This window comes from Athene cunicularia (genome assembly GCF_003259725.1).
Source record: "Athene cunicularia isolate RWA chromosome 8 unlocalized genomic scaffold, athCun1 chr8_part1, whole genome shotgun sequence".
Lineage (NCBI taxonomy): Eukaryota > Metazoa > Chordata > Aves > Strigiformes > Strigidae > Athene > Athene cunicularia.
In genome coordinates, this window is record NW_020799109.1 from 24,618,746 (window position 1) to 24,633,185 (window position 14,440).

At 36.5% G+C, this 14,440-nt stretch overlaps 1 protein-coding gene across 11 annotated transcripts in view; it reads left to right on the forward strand.

The window, feature by feature from the left end:
- LOC113482599 overlaps positions 1-14,381 on the forward strand; it is a 65,681-nt gene extending 51,300 nt beyond the window's left edge. For 4 of the 11 annotated variants that reach the window (XR_003398877.1, XR_003398875.1, XR_003398874.1 and 1 more), the window contains one exon: positions 10,899-14,381. Coding sequence is in view for 1 of the 11 variants with exons in the window: in XM_026853372.1 (XP_026709173.1) it covers positions 13,240-13,313; positions 13,401-13,408 (82 nt within the window). In the remaining 10 variants the exon portion in view is untranslated. Of the gene's footprint in view, positions 1-4,047; positions 4,057-10,898 lie in introns of all 11 variants that reach the window. The other 7 variants (XR_003398883.1, XR_003398881.1, XR_003398879.1 and 4 more) reach the window with 7 other exon arrangements.
- Positions 14,382-14,440: the final 59 nt, after the last annotated feature.

The following is a 14,440-nucleotide window of genomic DNA, read 5'->3' on the forward strand; positions in this document are numbered from 1 at the left end:
AGAAAGAGTAGGTCCTAAGCCCTAAGACTACATTAATTTTTCCTTTCTCTTTTTAAATAAAGATAGTGGGAAAAAAAATCCTGGGATGAATGCCAAAGCTAATAGAATGCAGACCCTGTTCATCATTCAGCTTCGGACTATGCATCTCTGACAAACATCTATAATATACATCAAACATGTTAGGCACAAAGAAGCCATAATGCAAGAAAGGCTGTTAATTCTCTTTTCGTGGGACACAGTATAATCTGCAAAGTACAGGGGGTTTTTGACCAATAAAACTATCCCTATTTCCACTCAGAATTGTAAGACTCCAATGAGGTTTTGTAATTATAAAGAGTGAATTTATACTTGTTCACTATACTTAGAAGGAGTTTTGAACTATAGAAATTCCAATTCATCACCACCGGGTCTGAATGGAAAACTGCTGACCACCTGAGAAAAGCAGCCATGTTTTGTTGATGAATGTCAAACTGGAATAAATTGATGAGATGTACAAACTTTGAATGCTTGTGCATTGCAAAATATTACAGAAACATATTTGCTCATCAGCATGAAGACTCATTTACAGACTTACACCTTGGGAAACCAGAAAGGAAGACAAATAAGGTTGGCTTATACCCTCAGTAGAGGAGAAAAGGGTGGGGAAAGATGGGGAAAAAAAATTTTTACTGGACTATACCAGGCAAAAACAAGCATACACTTTCCAATTCAGAACCTTTTTTTTCAATTTGCAGTGCAATTTTCTTTCCATTTGTCTGAGATCACCTAGAATGCACTTTAGGAGCTAATTTCTTCACATTTGATTTACTCAGCATAGGCCAAATCAAAGCAAGGATTCTCAAATGTATTCTCAAACCCAACCTACTTTCTCGTTTACTTGATCTTTTCAACTACATGCAGGCACAGCTATTGAAACAGAAAATTAGCTATGTTTACACACAATACATAGGAGTTTCCTAATAGAAAGAATAGAACATAGTTACATGTTTTTTTCCTATAATCCACTTAAAGTGATATTTCTCTGCTTGTTCCTCAATGTCTTGGCTTAACGTACTCAGTCTGTATAGACACATTTTCTCAGTAAAGAGGTCTAGGGTTATACTGCTGTTGATTCATTCATGATCAGCCTTTGTGCTTTGTAATTTCATCCAATAACTGAAGTGTAAATGCAAGGGAAACATAGCTGCCTATTTATTTTAATTGTATTTCAAAGGTTTTCCTTTAAAGCAGAGTCTTGCATTCTCTTCTCTGTAGATATTTAGGTTCTTTAGACTACACGTTTTCCAATTATTTTGATTATACAAGACTATGAAGGACCATATATTTTCCACAGCGTAGGGTCAACTGATGTCTGAACATTAGCAAGTCAATAGTTAGTGTGGCAGGAATAAGAGTATCCAAGTGGAAATGAATTTCAAGATTTAGATCTGAGTAAGAACTCAAACGAACCTAATCTGAACAGAGCAGGCAGAAGTCCAAACTGAAGTTTGAAGCTACTCTCAAAGTCAGCACCTGTTATTTGAAGACAGATTAAGCTTGAACTGTTAAAGATCAAAATGGAAGAGAAAGTAAAAATTAGGTAATGGAAGCAAAACAGAGAATATGTTCATAAATGGGAAAGGAAAATTGAGACATCTGTCAACAGCCTATAACTTGGATGTCTGTTAATGGTTTTATATTCAGTTATATATTATTCAGTTGTAATTACTACAAAGTGTGTATCTACATAGTTTGGATGAGCCAGAGATATTAGAAATAAAGAATCTTGGGCTATTGCATAGCATTCATCTGAAAGATACATTGCATTGACTTGAACACATTTCTGTGATATTCTTGCACTCAGATTGCATTTTCAGTGATGCACAACAGCAAGCACTGGAATTAGCACAAATTCTGCTGAGTGTCAAGGGACGGGGTCTTTTAAAATCCCTTGATCCTTTTGAAAGTCCCTGTGTGCAGTTTCATGGTAATATATTGTTCTAAAACCCCTGGTAGGTAGTTTTCTAGAAAGTAGTAAAGAGTTTTCATCACTAAGCCCTTCTCCCTTCCCTTTTCCTATGCTCTTATGCACAGCTATCCTGAAGCAGAGTGACTTGAACATGTATAAACACAAAGGCTTCTGGCTGCCTATGTTTGTGCTGATTTGGTTTAGTGGCAGCACGTGCAATCTAAAATTGTCTGTTCCATAGCTGCTCAAAAAAAAAAAATATATATATCTCATGGGTTTGATTGAAGATGTTACGGCATTGCTCATGTCCTCTTTCTAGAAGGCAGCTCTGCTGTTTTCTTCCATATGAAGTTAGATTTCCTGGCATGCACATATGCAAACCTCCCCCACAAAGAAAAGTTAGACATGACCTTCCTCTCTCCTGTATTCTCATGTAAACTCAGCAAAAAAAAAAAAAAAAAAAAAGGAAAAAACCACACATCCAGCAAGTACTAGGTTTATCTAGCTTTATGTGAATATTTTCAGAAGACACTTACACTGCAGGTAATCAAATGTAATCATAAACAGCTGAATGAGATTCTGATGCTAACATTCAGGGACCCAAAATAGGTGCTTGAGAGTAAGTACTGGAAAGAAGGCAAAGAACAGAAGAGAGGCGAAAAGTGTTAAAATTATTATAGGAATGGGGTAGTGCTACCCTTATTTTTGATATTCAGGAGGAGTTTGTCATGACTACACTAGCCCACTCCCTTTTTGCACTGAATAATTCCTAGCATTTCTGTATCACTGCATCTGAGATACACATATCGAGGACTTAACTTTCTAATCTTGCAAGTGTGAGCAGAGAGAAGGAAGGGGGGATAAAGCAATACCCATAAGCTTCCCTTCCCCTTTGTCCTCATATTTCTGGATGATACTTCTCTTTTTCTCCAAATACTTGAGGGATTCACTGCCTCTGCAATAGAGGTAGGAGAAGACTGCATGGAGATGACTGATCTGTATGTGCATCATAAGGGTTTTATTTTATAATTTAGAAATATATTACATGTATATTTCTCAAATAGCATGAGTGAAATTACAGTTCCAGTGAAAAAAAAGTGACCAGGATTTGTCACTCTTATTACCTCATTAAATGAATTTTATATATTAGACAAGAATCTAGATCTCAGAAACTATTGTCTTCAATTTCCTTCCAGTTTTTGCCCTAGGAGAAGTGGAGCAAATTGCTAAGTATTTTAGCTGTTCTTTATTCTCCTTCCCCACCACACTGTGTCTTACATTATATTAACAGTGCTGTGAACAGCATATGACAATAAAACCCTCATACACTAATTAAGCATGATCAGTTCACAAGAAGAAAAATAAGTTCCAGAGACACAAACAGACTGGCTATATCCTTTCTTTGGTACTATTATATTCTTCCTTCCATCCTGTTCACTAATTTATTTCTTCCTCAGTCTCATATTCTGTCTCCCACAGCCTTTAGGGACAGTATTTAGAACCTTAAACCAGTTTCAATCACTGGGATGAGGTCAGCCATCAGATTCATGGGACCGGCAAGATTAGAACATATTTATCCCAAGTCCAAGTGCAGTGCCCTATTCAGAGAGTTATGCTGCCTGCTAGTTATCAGGTTGAATTGAAAACAAAAGTTATATTAAAAGACAGCAGGATCATTATTTCTCCCGTCTGCCCACCTCCTCAAGTGCCTGAGGTCATTTTCCACAACAAAAATGAAAGCCCTTCTTGGAAGTGTTTTTGTGCTAAACAGCAGTGGTTAATTTCTTGCAACTAATTAGTTATTCAAGTGAAAGTATAATGATCCTCCAACATGATTGAAAGTGCTTCAACTGAGTTTCCTGCTAACAGCATACTTCTAGAAAAGATGCAATAAATCAGCAGGGTTATGGAAATCTTTAAACAAAGCAAGTCTACGACAGGAACCCATTAAAGATATAGCCATGTAATATTTATGTACCTAGCTGACTTGTGCTTTTAACCTAGCACTTTTAGCTACAGCTTTTTAGCACCTGGGTCATATTCACTAAGAATGAAATTCACCCTATCTTCTAAAAGCCAGCATAATGTCTCTGCATTAGATGTTTGGAGTATAGAGTTACCATAGGATTTAAGTGATGGAGCCTTCCCACTGAATGGAATTTAATCCAGATTTTTTAAAGAAAAATACAAACAGAACACCTTTAAGTAGCACAGAAATTTTAATCTGTGACCTTCAAACTCCCTGATTACTCTTTACAAGAAAACCGGTAGGTACATAAACAAGAAAAGGTTTTTATAAATCTAAGAAGGTATCGATGCAGAAACAAAACTTCTCAGAATAGCCAATGTCATCTATAATTGTTCAGATTATGATTTGTTGATTAGGAGTGGTTAGTGAGATGGCAATACTGGATCTCTAGACATTTTCAGAGAAGGTGCTGACTGCATAAAATGCCATCCACTTAGTCCCAAAACTGTTAAATCATTACAAGTTGGGTGTTTAAATGTATTAGGTACTGCAGAAAAGCAAGACCCAGTTTTGTAGAAATACATTTTGATTATGTTTGAGCCTTCTGGATGTTATAGATGTACAAATCTGATACTCTTAAATTTTAGAAGAGACATTTCCATTTCTTCCATCACATTAAACTATGTTTCCATGTGTGTTTACATGTATTTTTAAACACACACACATATTAAATGTGAAACAAAGGAAATGGTTTAATCTCCACTTGATTTAGCTATACCTGCTTTCCCTCATCCCATTCACACATTTACTTCAATGCCAATCTTCCAGTAAGTCTTCCCACGTTTTTGAGAGACAGAATTTGGATTCACAAAGCAGTTTCATTCAAGGTCCCAAACATTATTTCCTGGCCTACCCTTCCTTAGTAGATGGCTGAAAAAGGGAAACATCACTGCTGTGGGGCTGAAAAAGGGAAACTTCAGGAAGGCATGTAGGAACTGCAATTTCCTGGGACTCTTGGAAGAAGCAAGAGGGTTATAAGAAATTAGCAGAAGGGGATTGAAGGACAGAGAAAAGGAGAGAAAACATCACTCCCCCTTCCTCGTAAAATCATCTTTGCTCTCACCATAGGTTTTTGGGCCAATGACCACTTTCAACTCACACTTTCTGTTGGAAAAATAAATTAGGAGTCCAGCTTAATTTTGTCAATAGGGAGTTTAAAGTGGTCACTGGAGCACAAAGAGCTTTTCAAAGGGCAGCTGAGCTCAACAGGGACAAGGAGGAGGATGTCGAGTGCGCTACAAAAATACAGGCAGATTAAAAACATTGAGGGCACACCATTTTTTGACAATAAAGATAAGGCTTTTCTAACAGTTACTGCAATCTTGCATCTATTTACCGTAGGCTATTTTTCTTTAGAAGAATATGTATTACTTAAAAATAACTTTGCCAGGGCAGAAAATAAGTGGTTTGTGTGTGTTGGCCTTTGCTTAAAAAAAAAAAAACCACCAACAGAAAACAGTAAAAGAACTAGGCATTTGCTCCCTGAATACATGGGATTATGCTTCGTATTTGTGCTGTAAATCATTGGATCCAGTACAAGTAATTGTACTGCAATGGGTTTTGCTATGCTAAATATTTAAACTGTGTGCCCAGTCCTTCAAATTCTGAGCTTATTCTGTGTTCAGAGCTTTGTAGGGTTGAGTCAATAGCATATTTGTTTTGAATGGTTGTTCCTAGATAACAGTAACAAAAATCCAAAACTTGTTTACATCATTTAACATGCCTAAAAGCTTAGCTCAAGACAAAAAGAACAAGCAAGCAGAAAAATGCTGTTCTTTAGAATGGTCTCTGCTGCTGAAAATAAGAAGTTACACCACTAAAAGGCAAAAAGAATGTTTTGCCAACTTTGGACCAAAAAGACTGTTTAAAAACTGTTCTGTTTTTAAATTGAAGCAATGACTGGCATAAAAAGATTTCAAGGAACTTCCTCTTCTTCCTGAAGATAGCCATGAGCCTTTCCACTACCCCAGACTGCATATTGCAGTGATTGCAAGATAGGCATATCTTGCGGGTCCTAAGCAGTAGAGCCTTTGTTTATGAAAGCATACAGAATGTGTGATGGAGAGTCAAAATGAAGCAAATCAGGCAATTCTACCAATCTTATGAAAACTTTGTTCCCATCTGAGCAGTACCTTCAGATCTAATAGACAGATGTTACATCAGCTGTTTAGCAAGTGCCCCTCTATTTTCTTAACTTGCATTGATATTTTAAGAACAAGATTTCGCCAGCATTTACACTCAGACACCCATGGAGTGTTCAACATACTCTCAAATTGCAAATGTGGTCTAACTTGTGTAAAGTATGGTGATATTTTTAGGAACATCATCTCTCATCTGTTTCAAATTACACATGAAATATACTGGGTATGTTAGCAACAATGATTTGCATGCAGAAATTTCACAAAGGAAAAAATGCAAGAATGCCAAAATACAATTACAGCAAAGGAAATCATGCAAACAGGCAATGATTTACCATCCTTACATTTTCAGAATCACAGTTCTAACTGAATGCTGTCTGCCTTTAGTTAGTATCCAGTACTGTGTAATAAGCATGGTATTTGAAAAAACATACTTTTTCATATCTACATGCTACCTAGAAAGATCCCAGTACTTAATCTGGAAGCAGACAGAACTCAAAAAGGTGCCTCTTTTCCAGTGAAGATGTGATTTCCCCTCTAAGGGCCCGGGGCAGTGTGCCTCAAATGCTAATAGCCTGAGTTGTGTGCAATAGCCCTATATTGTTTATATAGCACTTCACATGTTCAAAGCACTATGAGATATCAGCCATCACTACACTTTTATGAGGCTGTAAGTATTACCCACTAAACATTAGGGTTCAAATGACTTGCTCTTGATCAAAAGAAACTTTGTGCAGCAGGACCATAATTATTTGAATTCGGTAATTCTCACAGTTCATTCCTATGGTGACTCAGAAAGAAGAGGGGGATGGGATATTAAAGCCAGTTGTTACTGCACTCTGCTCTGGCAGCAAGATAGAGACACGTGGAGAATCCCTAAGCTAACTTGCACTCAAACAGCACCTTTTCTATAACTTCTAAAATAATTTAAAATTGAAAAAACAAAATACTTTAAAAGCCCCCCAGCATGTTTTTCTGAATGTATTTCATGTAATCACTGTGAAGAACCTAAAAGACAACATAAAAAGTATACTGAAATACTGCAGAAATCCTAAAATGGGGGATCCCCATTCATTCTGAAGCAGTTTGAGGTTTTTAAAACCAAGAGGATTAGTAGGCAAGTTAAAAGTAATCAGCCCACTTTGTGCAGGTAAAGAACTGCAATTTATTGACTACAGGAGGATTCAATAACTTCTAGAAACACAGAATATTTTTACTTTCCATTTTTATACATAGTTTCATTCCATGAAAATTCAGTTGCTATGATGACATTCTCCATTCCCATAAAATAAATCCAATGACAAAGGAGATGTTGAAAAACAACCATTGAATCCCCAGTCTCTGTTCATATGACAACCAGATAAATGCTTGACATAAATGCTAAACAGGATACACCCTGAAGATTCTTCTCTTTGTAGCTGAAAACACTTCATGTAAAAATACTACCACTGAGATTGAAGACAGACAGAATAAGAAAACTCTTATCCCCTGCCTTTCCATCCAGCACCCATCCTATCATGCAATATTGTTTTTCCCACATCTTACATTTTAACTTGTACGCAGTCTTGGTTTCCACATGTACCATATGTTTTCTGAGTGCAGCTTCACAGTTATTGGCCTTAGAATCTTGCCTGCAGGATCACATGGGAAATAGATCATACTACTAAGACAAAATGTAGACTGCTACACACAATCCAGATTCATCAGATGAGAAAAGATTGCCCATTGAAGGCTATCACAAGAAGGGGGAGGGTAAGAAATTCCCTTCAAAGGCAGTAATGAGAACAGAGAATTACTAACAGAACGTCTTGTGTTTTAGCCGAGTTGATCATGTTGCTCTTAATATTTACCCCCTCTATCACACAACTTCCATTTGACATTTTTTGGGTACAGACCACAGAGAACTCCATGCCAGACTGTGTTTGCAGTTTCTACTGTTTTGACTTACATTGCCTGGAAAGTTAAATTACTGAAATATTTGCTAAAATATTTAAGTTTAATCATAATGTCAGTAGGTGAGCATTACTTCATGGATATTAATGTAAAAAGCAGTTACCATACTCCATCTACTGATCTAAAGAACAGATGTTTGCATGTGATTTATGGACACTGAAATATGTGCATATCTTCCATAAATAGTAATGTGTTCCAGTAACAAAGAGTGGAGAATTGTCATCCAAAAGGCTGGGAAACTGCAGGCAGTATTAGAATTTATTCACCAATTTCTTGGGTTCAAATAAAAAGCAAAGCCTATAGGTCCAGTGCCGCAATCCTGTACGTTGGAAAAGCTCTTACAATTTCAAACAGGACTAACAACATGAAGTAATAAATTGCAGAGTTGGGCTCAGTAGGTCAGATATAAAAGTCTGTTTAGAGCACATGAATGCAACTATGATTTTTTAGATAAGAGTAACAATTTATGTTGATTGAGGTACAGTAAATCTAAAGTAGTAAGCAAAAAGAGAATATTGCCTTGGATATTTTTGCATAAAATTTTGTTTTTTCAGGGTCTTTAATAGCAAAATTTAACAAAATACATATCAGGTAAAATTCTAAGGGGCAAAGCATAGTTTTGAACTCTGCAACTAAATTATTCCTGGAAGTGCAATCAAATATTTGATTGACCTAATATCATTGCTGCTCTTCAATTTGTTCTGTTCCTAAATTAGCTTGGCTAATCAGCATCCCACCTCAGTCTGTGTTGTAGACATGTAATATTATCTGACAGGCTTAATTTCAAGAGCACAGTCAATTTTAGCACAGCAGACTTACTAAAAACTTAGTCAAATGTTACAAACACACAAACTAGCATACCTGGAAGTGTCCTGGTTTCTGGGCCAGCAGAACTCTGATAAGACTCAGTGAACTGCAGATTGCTCTGTAATGGCTATGCATGTCAAACAAGTTTTAATTTAGTTTTAAAAAAAAATCTCGTGGTTATTATTTCACTTCAAAAAGTGTTTTCTAGCATGCCAAGATACTGTCCCCTTATTTCATGAGCAAGAACCAGGATGATTCTGCATAAATTTAGAGTTCTTCATAATATAATTACAAAAAAAGCAACATTGTAGAATGCAGAATTTAAACGAGGGAATCACAATTTTCCCTCCTGTCTCAAGCTGGCATGCACTAGTGCTTCAAGATGTTATGCAGCTGCTACTTTTCTCCAGAGATGGCTGTACTCCAGTAAATGGTGAAATACTCCTCAAAACATCTTTTATCCAGGAGAGGTTTGCAAGGATGTTTCCACAGGTTGAAGGCAACATGAAAACATTGTGATTGTCTAGTTGGATTTCTCAGAAAACATTGGCCTTAGAATTACTGCATTAGTAATTAGGAGCCAATGCTATACTCCAAGGCACTGCAGAAACTATTGCAGTTGGTGTTTGTAGAATACAGTGAGAGTTTTAGATTACATTGGAAGTTACTGTATTCTGTGCTTGCAGTTTTTAATACCATGGAAGAAACAAACACTTTTCATTTTGTCAGAAAAAGGACTTCCTCTTGATAGCTGCACAGAGTTTTTCTTTCAGCATATAACTCAAAGTCATCCAAGACTAAATTGAATCTCTAATAACTACAGTCAGCTGAATTTAATTCCTTTTGGTAGAAGCAGAGCAGTGTCAATACTTACTTAGATTTAGTATTACTGCTAATTTATTGCAGGTAAAACACCAATACGACATGAAAATTTGTCATTTGAAAAAGGTTTAATAAAAAATATGAACACACAACAAAAAATAGAAAAGTTGATAAGAAGTGATAACATATCATTCTACTTCCAGATGAGCATCCAGGTGCCAGCTGGTGTAAACGCAGATGCCACTGACGTCAATGGAGCTGTGTCAGTTTACACTAGTTGAGAATCTGATCCCAAGCATCTTAGTGCCATTTTTAGACACTGCCACTGGAATTCACTTTTGCAACACTATTAAAAATACATTCATGCATTGTATTTCTTCCGGTCCCCAAGTGTATAACTGGAAGCCTGTTGACAGACTGTGGGAGAGCAAGCAGGAGGTGGAAGTAGCCAACAACTGTATCCATGAGATAACTTTGCAATATGAGTATTATCACTATTGTTCTGTGGTCTTCCTTTTCTACAAATGAATATTTGGCTACAAAAAGTCTTAACTCCACCTTCCAATAACAATTCCATGCCAACAAAAGAAAACAGATGCTGTAAGACATGCAGAATATCTACCACATAAATATGTTACCATACTATTTTAATCAGTGTACAATCTGAATAGACCATGTTAATGCATCATTAGGGAAATTAACTAAAATCATAAGAAACCACCCAAACCTGAGATCTGTGTATTTACTTTATTTGTTCCTATGCAATCTCACTGCTGTACAAGCAGTAAGATTGCTAAAAGTATTAAACCAGCCATTTGAAGTAGCCTACAAGCCAGACCTGTCTGACATTTATCATTTATATTTCGTCTAGCATTTATGTGGGAGAGGGAAAAGGAAGAAGGGAAGAGGTGAGGCAATAAGCAGGGCAGAGTAGTACTTCACAGCTCCAGACACCATTTCTAAGTAGGGTGAGGGAGCTTGTATAATTTTTTTATACAAGGCAGCTGTTAAACAGGAGTGTACTGTCTAACAGCTGCCAGTATTAACCAGTATAATGACATTCAACATTTGAGGTTGAATCTTTTGACTCAAGATATCAAGGTCAAAAATGGAAAAACTAACTAATTGGAAGTGACGAAGTTCACATAGCATTGAAGTAATTCTCTGTTTGTGCAGCACAACACCCATATCTTCAATTTAGGTCAGACCATCAAGAGGAAGAAAAGGACTGAAGACTGAAGATGAGATGCTCTACTTCACACAGTTGCCCTCTGGAAGGACTGGCAAAGGCAGTCACTTAAATTAAGTACAGGTCATCAGAGAAGATACCTAATCTATTTCCAAGACAGGCAGCTCTAGCAGTCCAAATCCCTATGGCCTTTACAGTGACACAATGTACTACTTCCTCATGTACCTCTGTCAATTCATGTTAGGTTCCAATTTTTTAAAGCAATATTTCATGTACACCATGACCCTATTGCTCATAGCAAGGAAAGTGCTTTGGTTTATTTATGACCTACTAACCTTAAATAAAAAAAACCCATACATCCAATCTGAATGTTCACATAAGCCTGCAGATCTGAAATAAAATTTAAAATAAAGTTGGCATTTGTAACAGCTAGCTAAGACTGGGATTTGAAGGGAAAAAAAAAAAAAAAAGGACGAGAGATGAAAGCGCTTTTACCCTGCATAACCTGCATACATCAGGAATCAGGGCTGGAGCTGAGGAAAATTTTTTTGTGGTTTTGTACTTACAAGTTTCAGCCCATTTCAACAGAGTATAGGTAACCAAGGAAATATTGAGGTTTTTCCATTGTGGGGGGTGGAGAGGGAATAATAACAACTTGTGAAAGTAATTCCTTCTAAGATGCAATCCACGCAGGTGCAAGCTCTACATCGGTGCTCTCCTTGCCCCGCACCCCATCTTTAACTGCCAGGTATCAGGCTGGCAAGACCTCATATTGAAATATGAAGTGACAGATGAAAGCAGAGAATAAGAGCACAGGAATAAGTACTGAAAGAAATGGTGTACAGAAAGAAAGCTTATAATAGGGTGGATATTAAATATGAGCAACCATAAAGTCTATTCATTTGGCTAGAACAATGTTGAACAGATGCAGATGCACAAACGGCTACTGAGTTGGAGAGTCTCTCTTCACTCATGCTGGGGTAAGGAACTTTTTTCTTAATACCCATGGAATTAAACTGTGGAAAAGCCAGTAAAAATAAATGGAGGAAAAAATAGCCCAAAACTTCAGAGCTAAAGTACTGGCAGCAAATAATCCCATGCTGGGTGTATCAGCAAAGAAAAAAGGGGAGGGGGGGAGTTGACAGCCACATTGGTTAGATTTCAGATATAGTCATAATCACAGTGGCCTTTCTAAATAAAACACATCTAATCTACCATAAAGGAGAAAATTAGTTGATTCCATTCTTGTCTAGTTCTCCAATAGGCTATATTAATAACTCTAGATATATTTGATAGAAAAATACAGTTGAGTTAAATGATGTAATAAATACCTCTACATGAAGAGCAATTAGTTGAAACAAACATCTAGGAAAAAGTGCTCGTCATAGTTTTTGTTCACAAAATACTTATGAAATGCAGTCTTTGATGTTGATTCCCTTTATCCAAGTACAGCCAAATTTGACAAAACCCCCAACATTTATAAAGATTTTTAAATTAATCAGAAATGGAAGACAAAGGGTATGACATCTTTTACCAAAGGATAAAATAAACAAACAACAATGCATAGAAGCCAATGAGTCAGTCACATGATTTCAGTGCAGCAAGCTGAGTGGACCTAACAAAAAAGAATTTTGACCAACTGAGCTGCAAGACCACCTTCTATAGGAGAACTGCTCACAAACACAAATGAGGTAAAATTCCTAGGTTACCATATTTTGCTTTCTGATGCAGCCTCTAAAACCCTTTCTCTGCAACATGAAAATTGCAACTCTGCATATATATTTTTTTTTAATTTTTATTTATTTATATTAAGAATAAGGGCAATTTGAGTTGAAAAGCTGAGAAGATTGGGAAAAAAGTGTGCTACTGTGGAAATTTTTAAGAATAGGCACTTTATGATGTGATGATATGGACAACATGTTGGCACCTAAAAAAACATATAAAAAGAAACTTAATTTATCAAGTTTTGATACACATTCACCTTTTTTCCTACTGGAAACTATAACAGGTTCAGCACGTGTGACAATTTGTAAAGAAATGGCCTGCTGTCTAAGGCAGTTATTGAGAAGTTAAGCCTTCTTAAAGGAGAATGTAGTTTTCATCAATTCTAAGCAAGTTTAATCCAACTCAACCATGTCAGCAGAAGACATTTGTACTCAATTAGGCAATCTGTAATTGGCAACACTGATTCATAAGTCTCTTAGCCAGCTCTGTTCATATATGGGATCTTGTGTTTTGTTTTGCTGTGAAGTTCAGTTTCGTGAAATAACAGACAACATTAAGCCACTTGTGTCTGGATCCCCAACCTATATTGTTAGAGCCTGAATAAGTGAAATGTATTTTCTTTTCATAGAAAGAAGTTTGGAAAACTGCCAGCTCCTTGCACAAAAACTGAAATAGGATGGGCAGAGAAGGGTGATGGTATCGGTAAGAGAAAAATGATTGAAGTTGCATCAACTGTATGATTAAAATGATTGTGTGAAATTTGATTTCCCCCCCCCCTCCTCCTTTCAGACATTTGAGGATGCTGTCAAGTCAATGGAGTTCTGTTGTAGTGGTTGCTTCAGTGAACATTCAACGCTGTCGGTGAGTTTGGAATTAAAGTGAAAACCATCGACCGTTGATTGTACCCTCCAGCTAACCATCCTCCTCCTTACTTCATGCTTTCAGGCCTTAACACCGAAGATAGCAACCTAACCACCACGTGATGTTTCTCCCCCACCCTGCCAAGCTTTACAAAAAAGGTCACAATCAACATTCATTGCTGTCGGTGGGTTTAACTATGTGGACAAGCTCACTGAACAATGAATGCAACTGTGGCCCCACATTTTACAGTTGCCATTGAGAGGAACATCAGCTCTGAAAGCAGTAGTGAGAAGCAAACACTTCTTACAGGCTACTTTTTTTCTGGTCAAAGAAATACTTGGGGATATTCACTTTTTGCTTGCTTGTTTGTCTTTAACTCAGCTGACTAGAAAAAAAAAATAAAATAAATCACTGCCTTTCTGGAATATTGTCCTTCCAGGGTACATCATCATTGAAAACAAAAATTATTATTCAGTATGTATATGGAAATAAATAACAATACAGGCAATGTTGTGCATATCCACTCCTAAGGACTCTGAACATAAGAGGAAAGAATATTTAAATCTTATTTTAAGTAGGTGTTGTGGAATAGTTCTGAAATGTCTTCTATACTTGTCATGGGAAAAACAAATGGAGCCAGAGTTCAGAGATTCAGGTAAAATGTTCTATCAAATAAAAGATTAATTTTACATGAAATTGATCTTAAGCACCTACATAAATACTATTAGACAGCAAATACTATTACATTTGCCTTTTTTTAGGTATCTGAAAGATGACAGAGAAATGTATATTCAGAAATAATAATGGAACAATAGTTGAATTGTAAAATTATTGCAAACTTTGGGTACCTATGTCACATTCTTGGTATTGCTGATAGTAATGAGAAAATAAAAATGTAAATAAACCTCACAACTTTCTCCTTATTTCCTTACAACTCTATTAACCTGGTCAGACACACAGAAGGACCA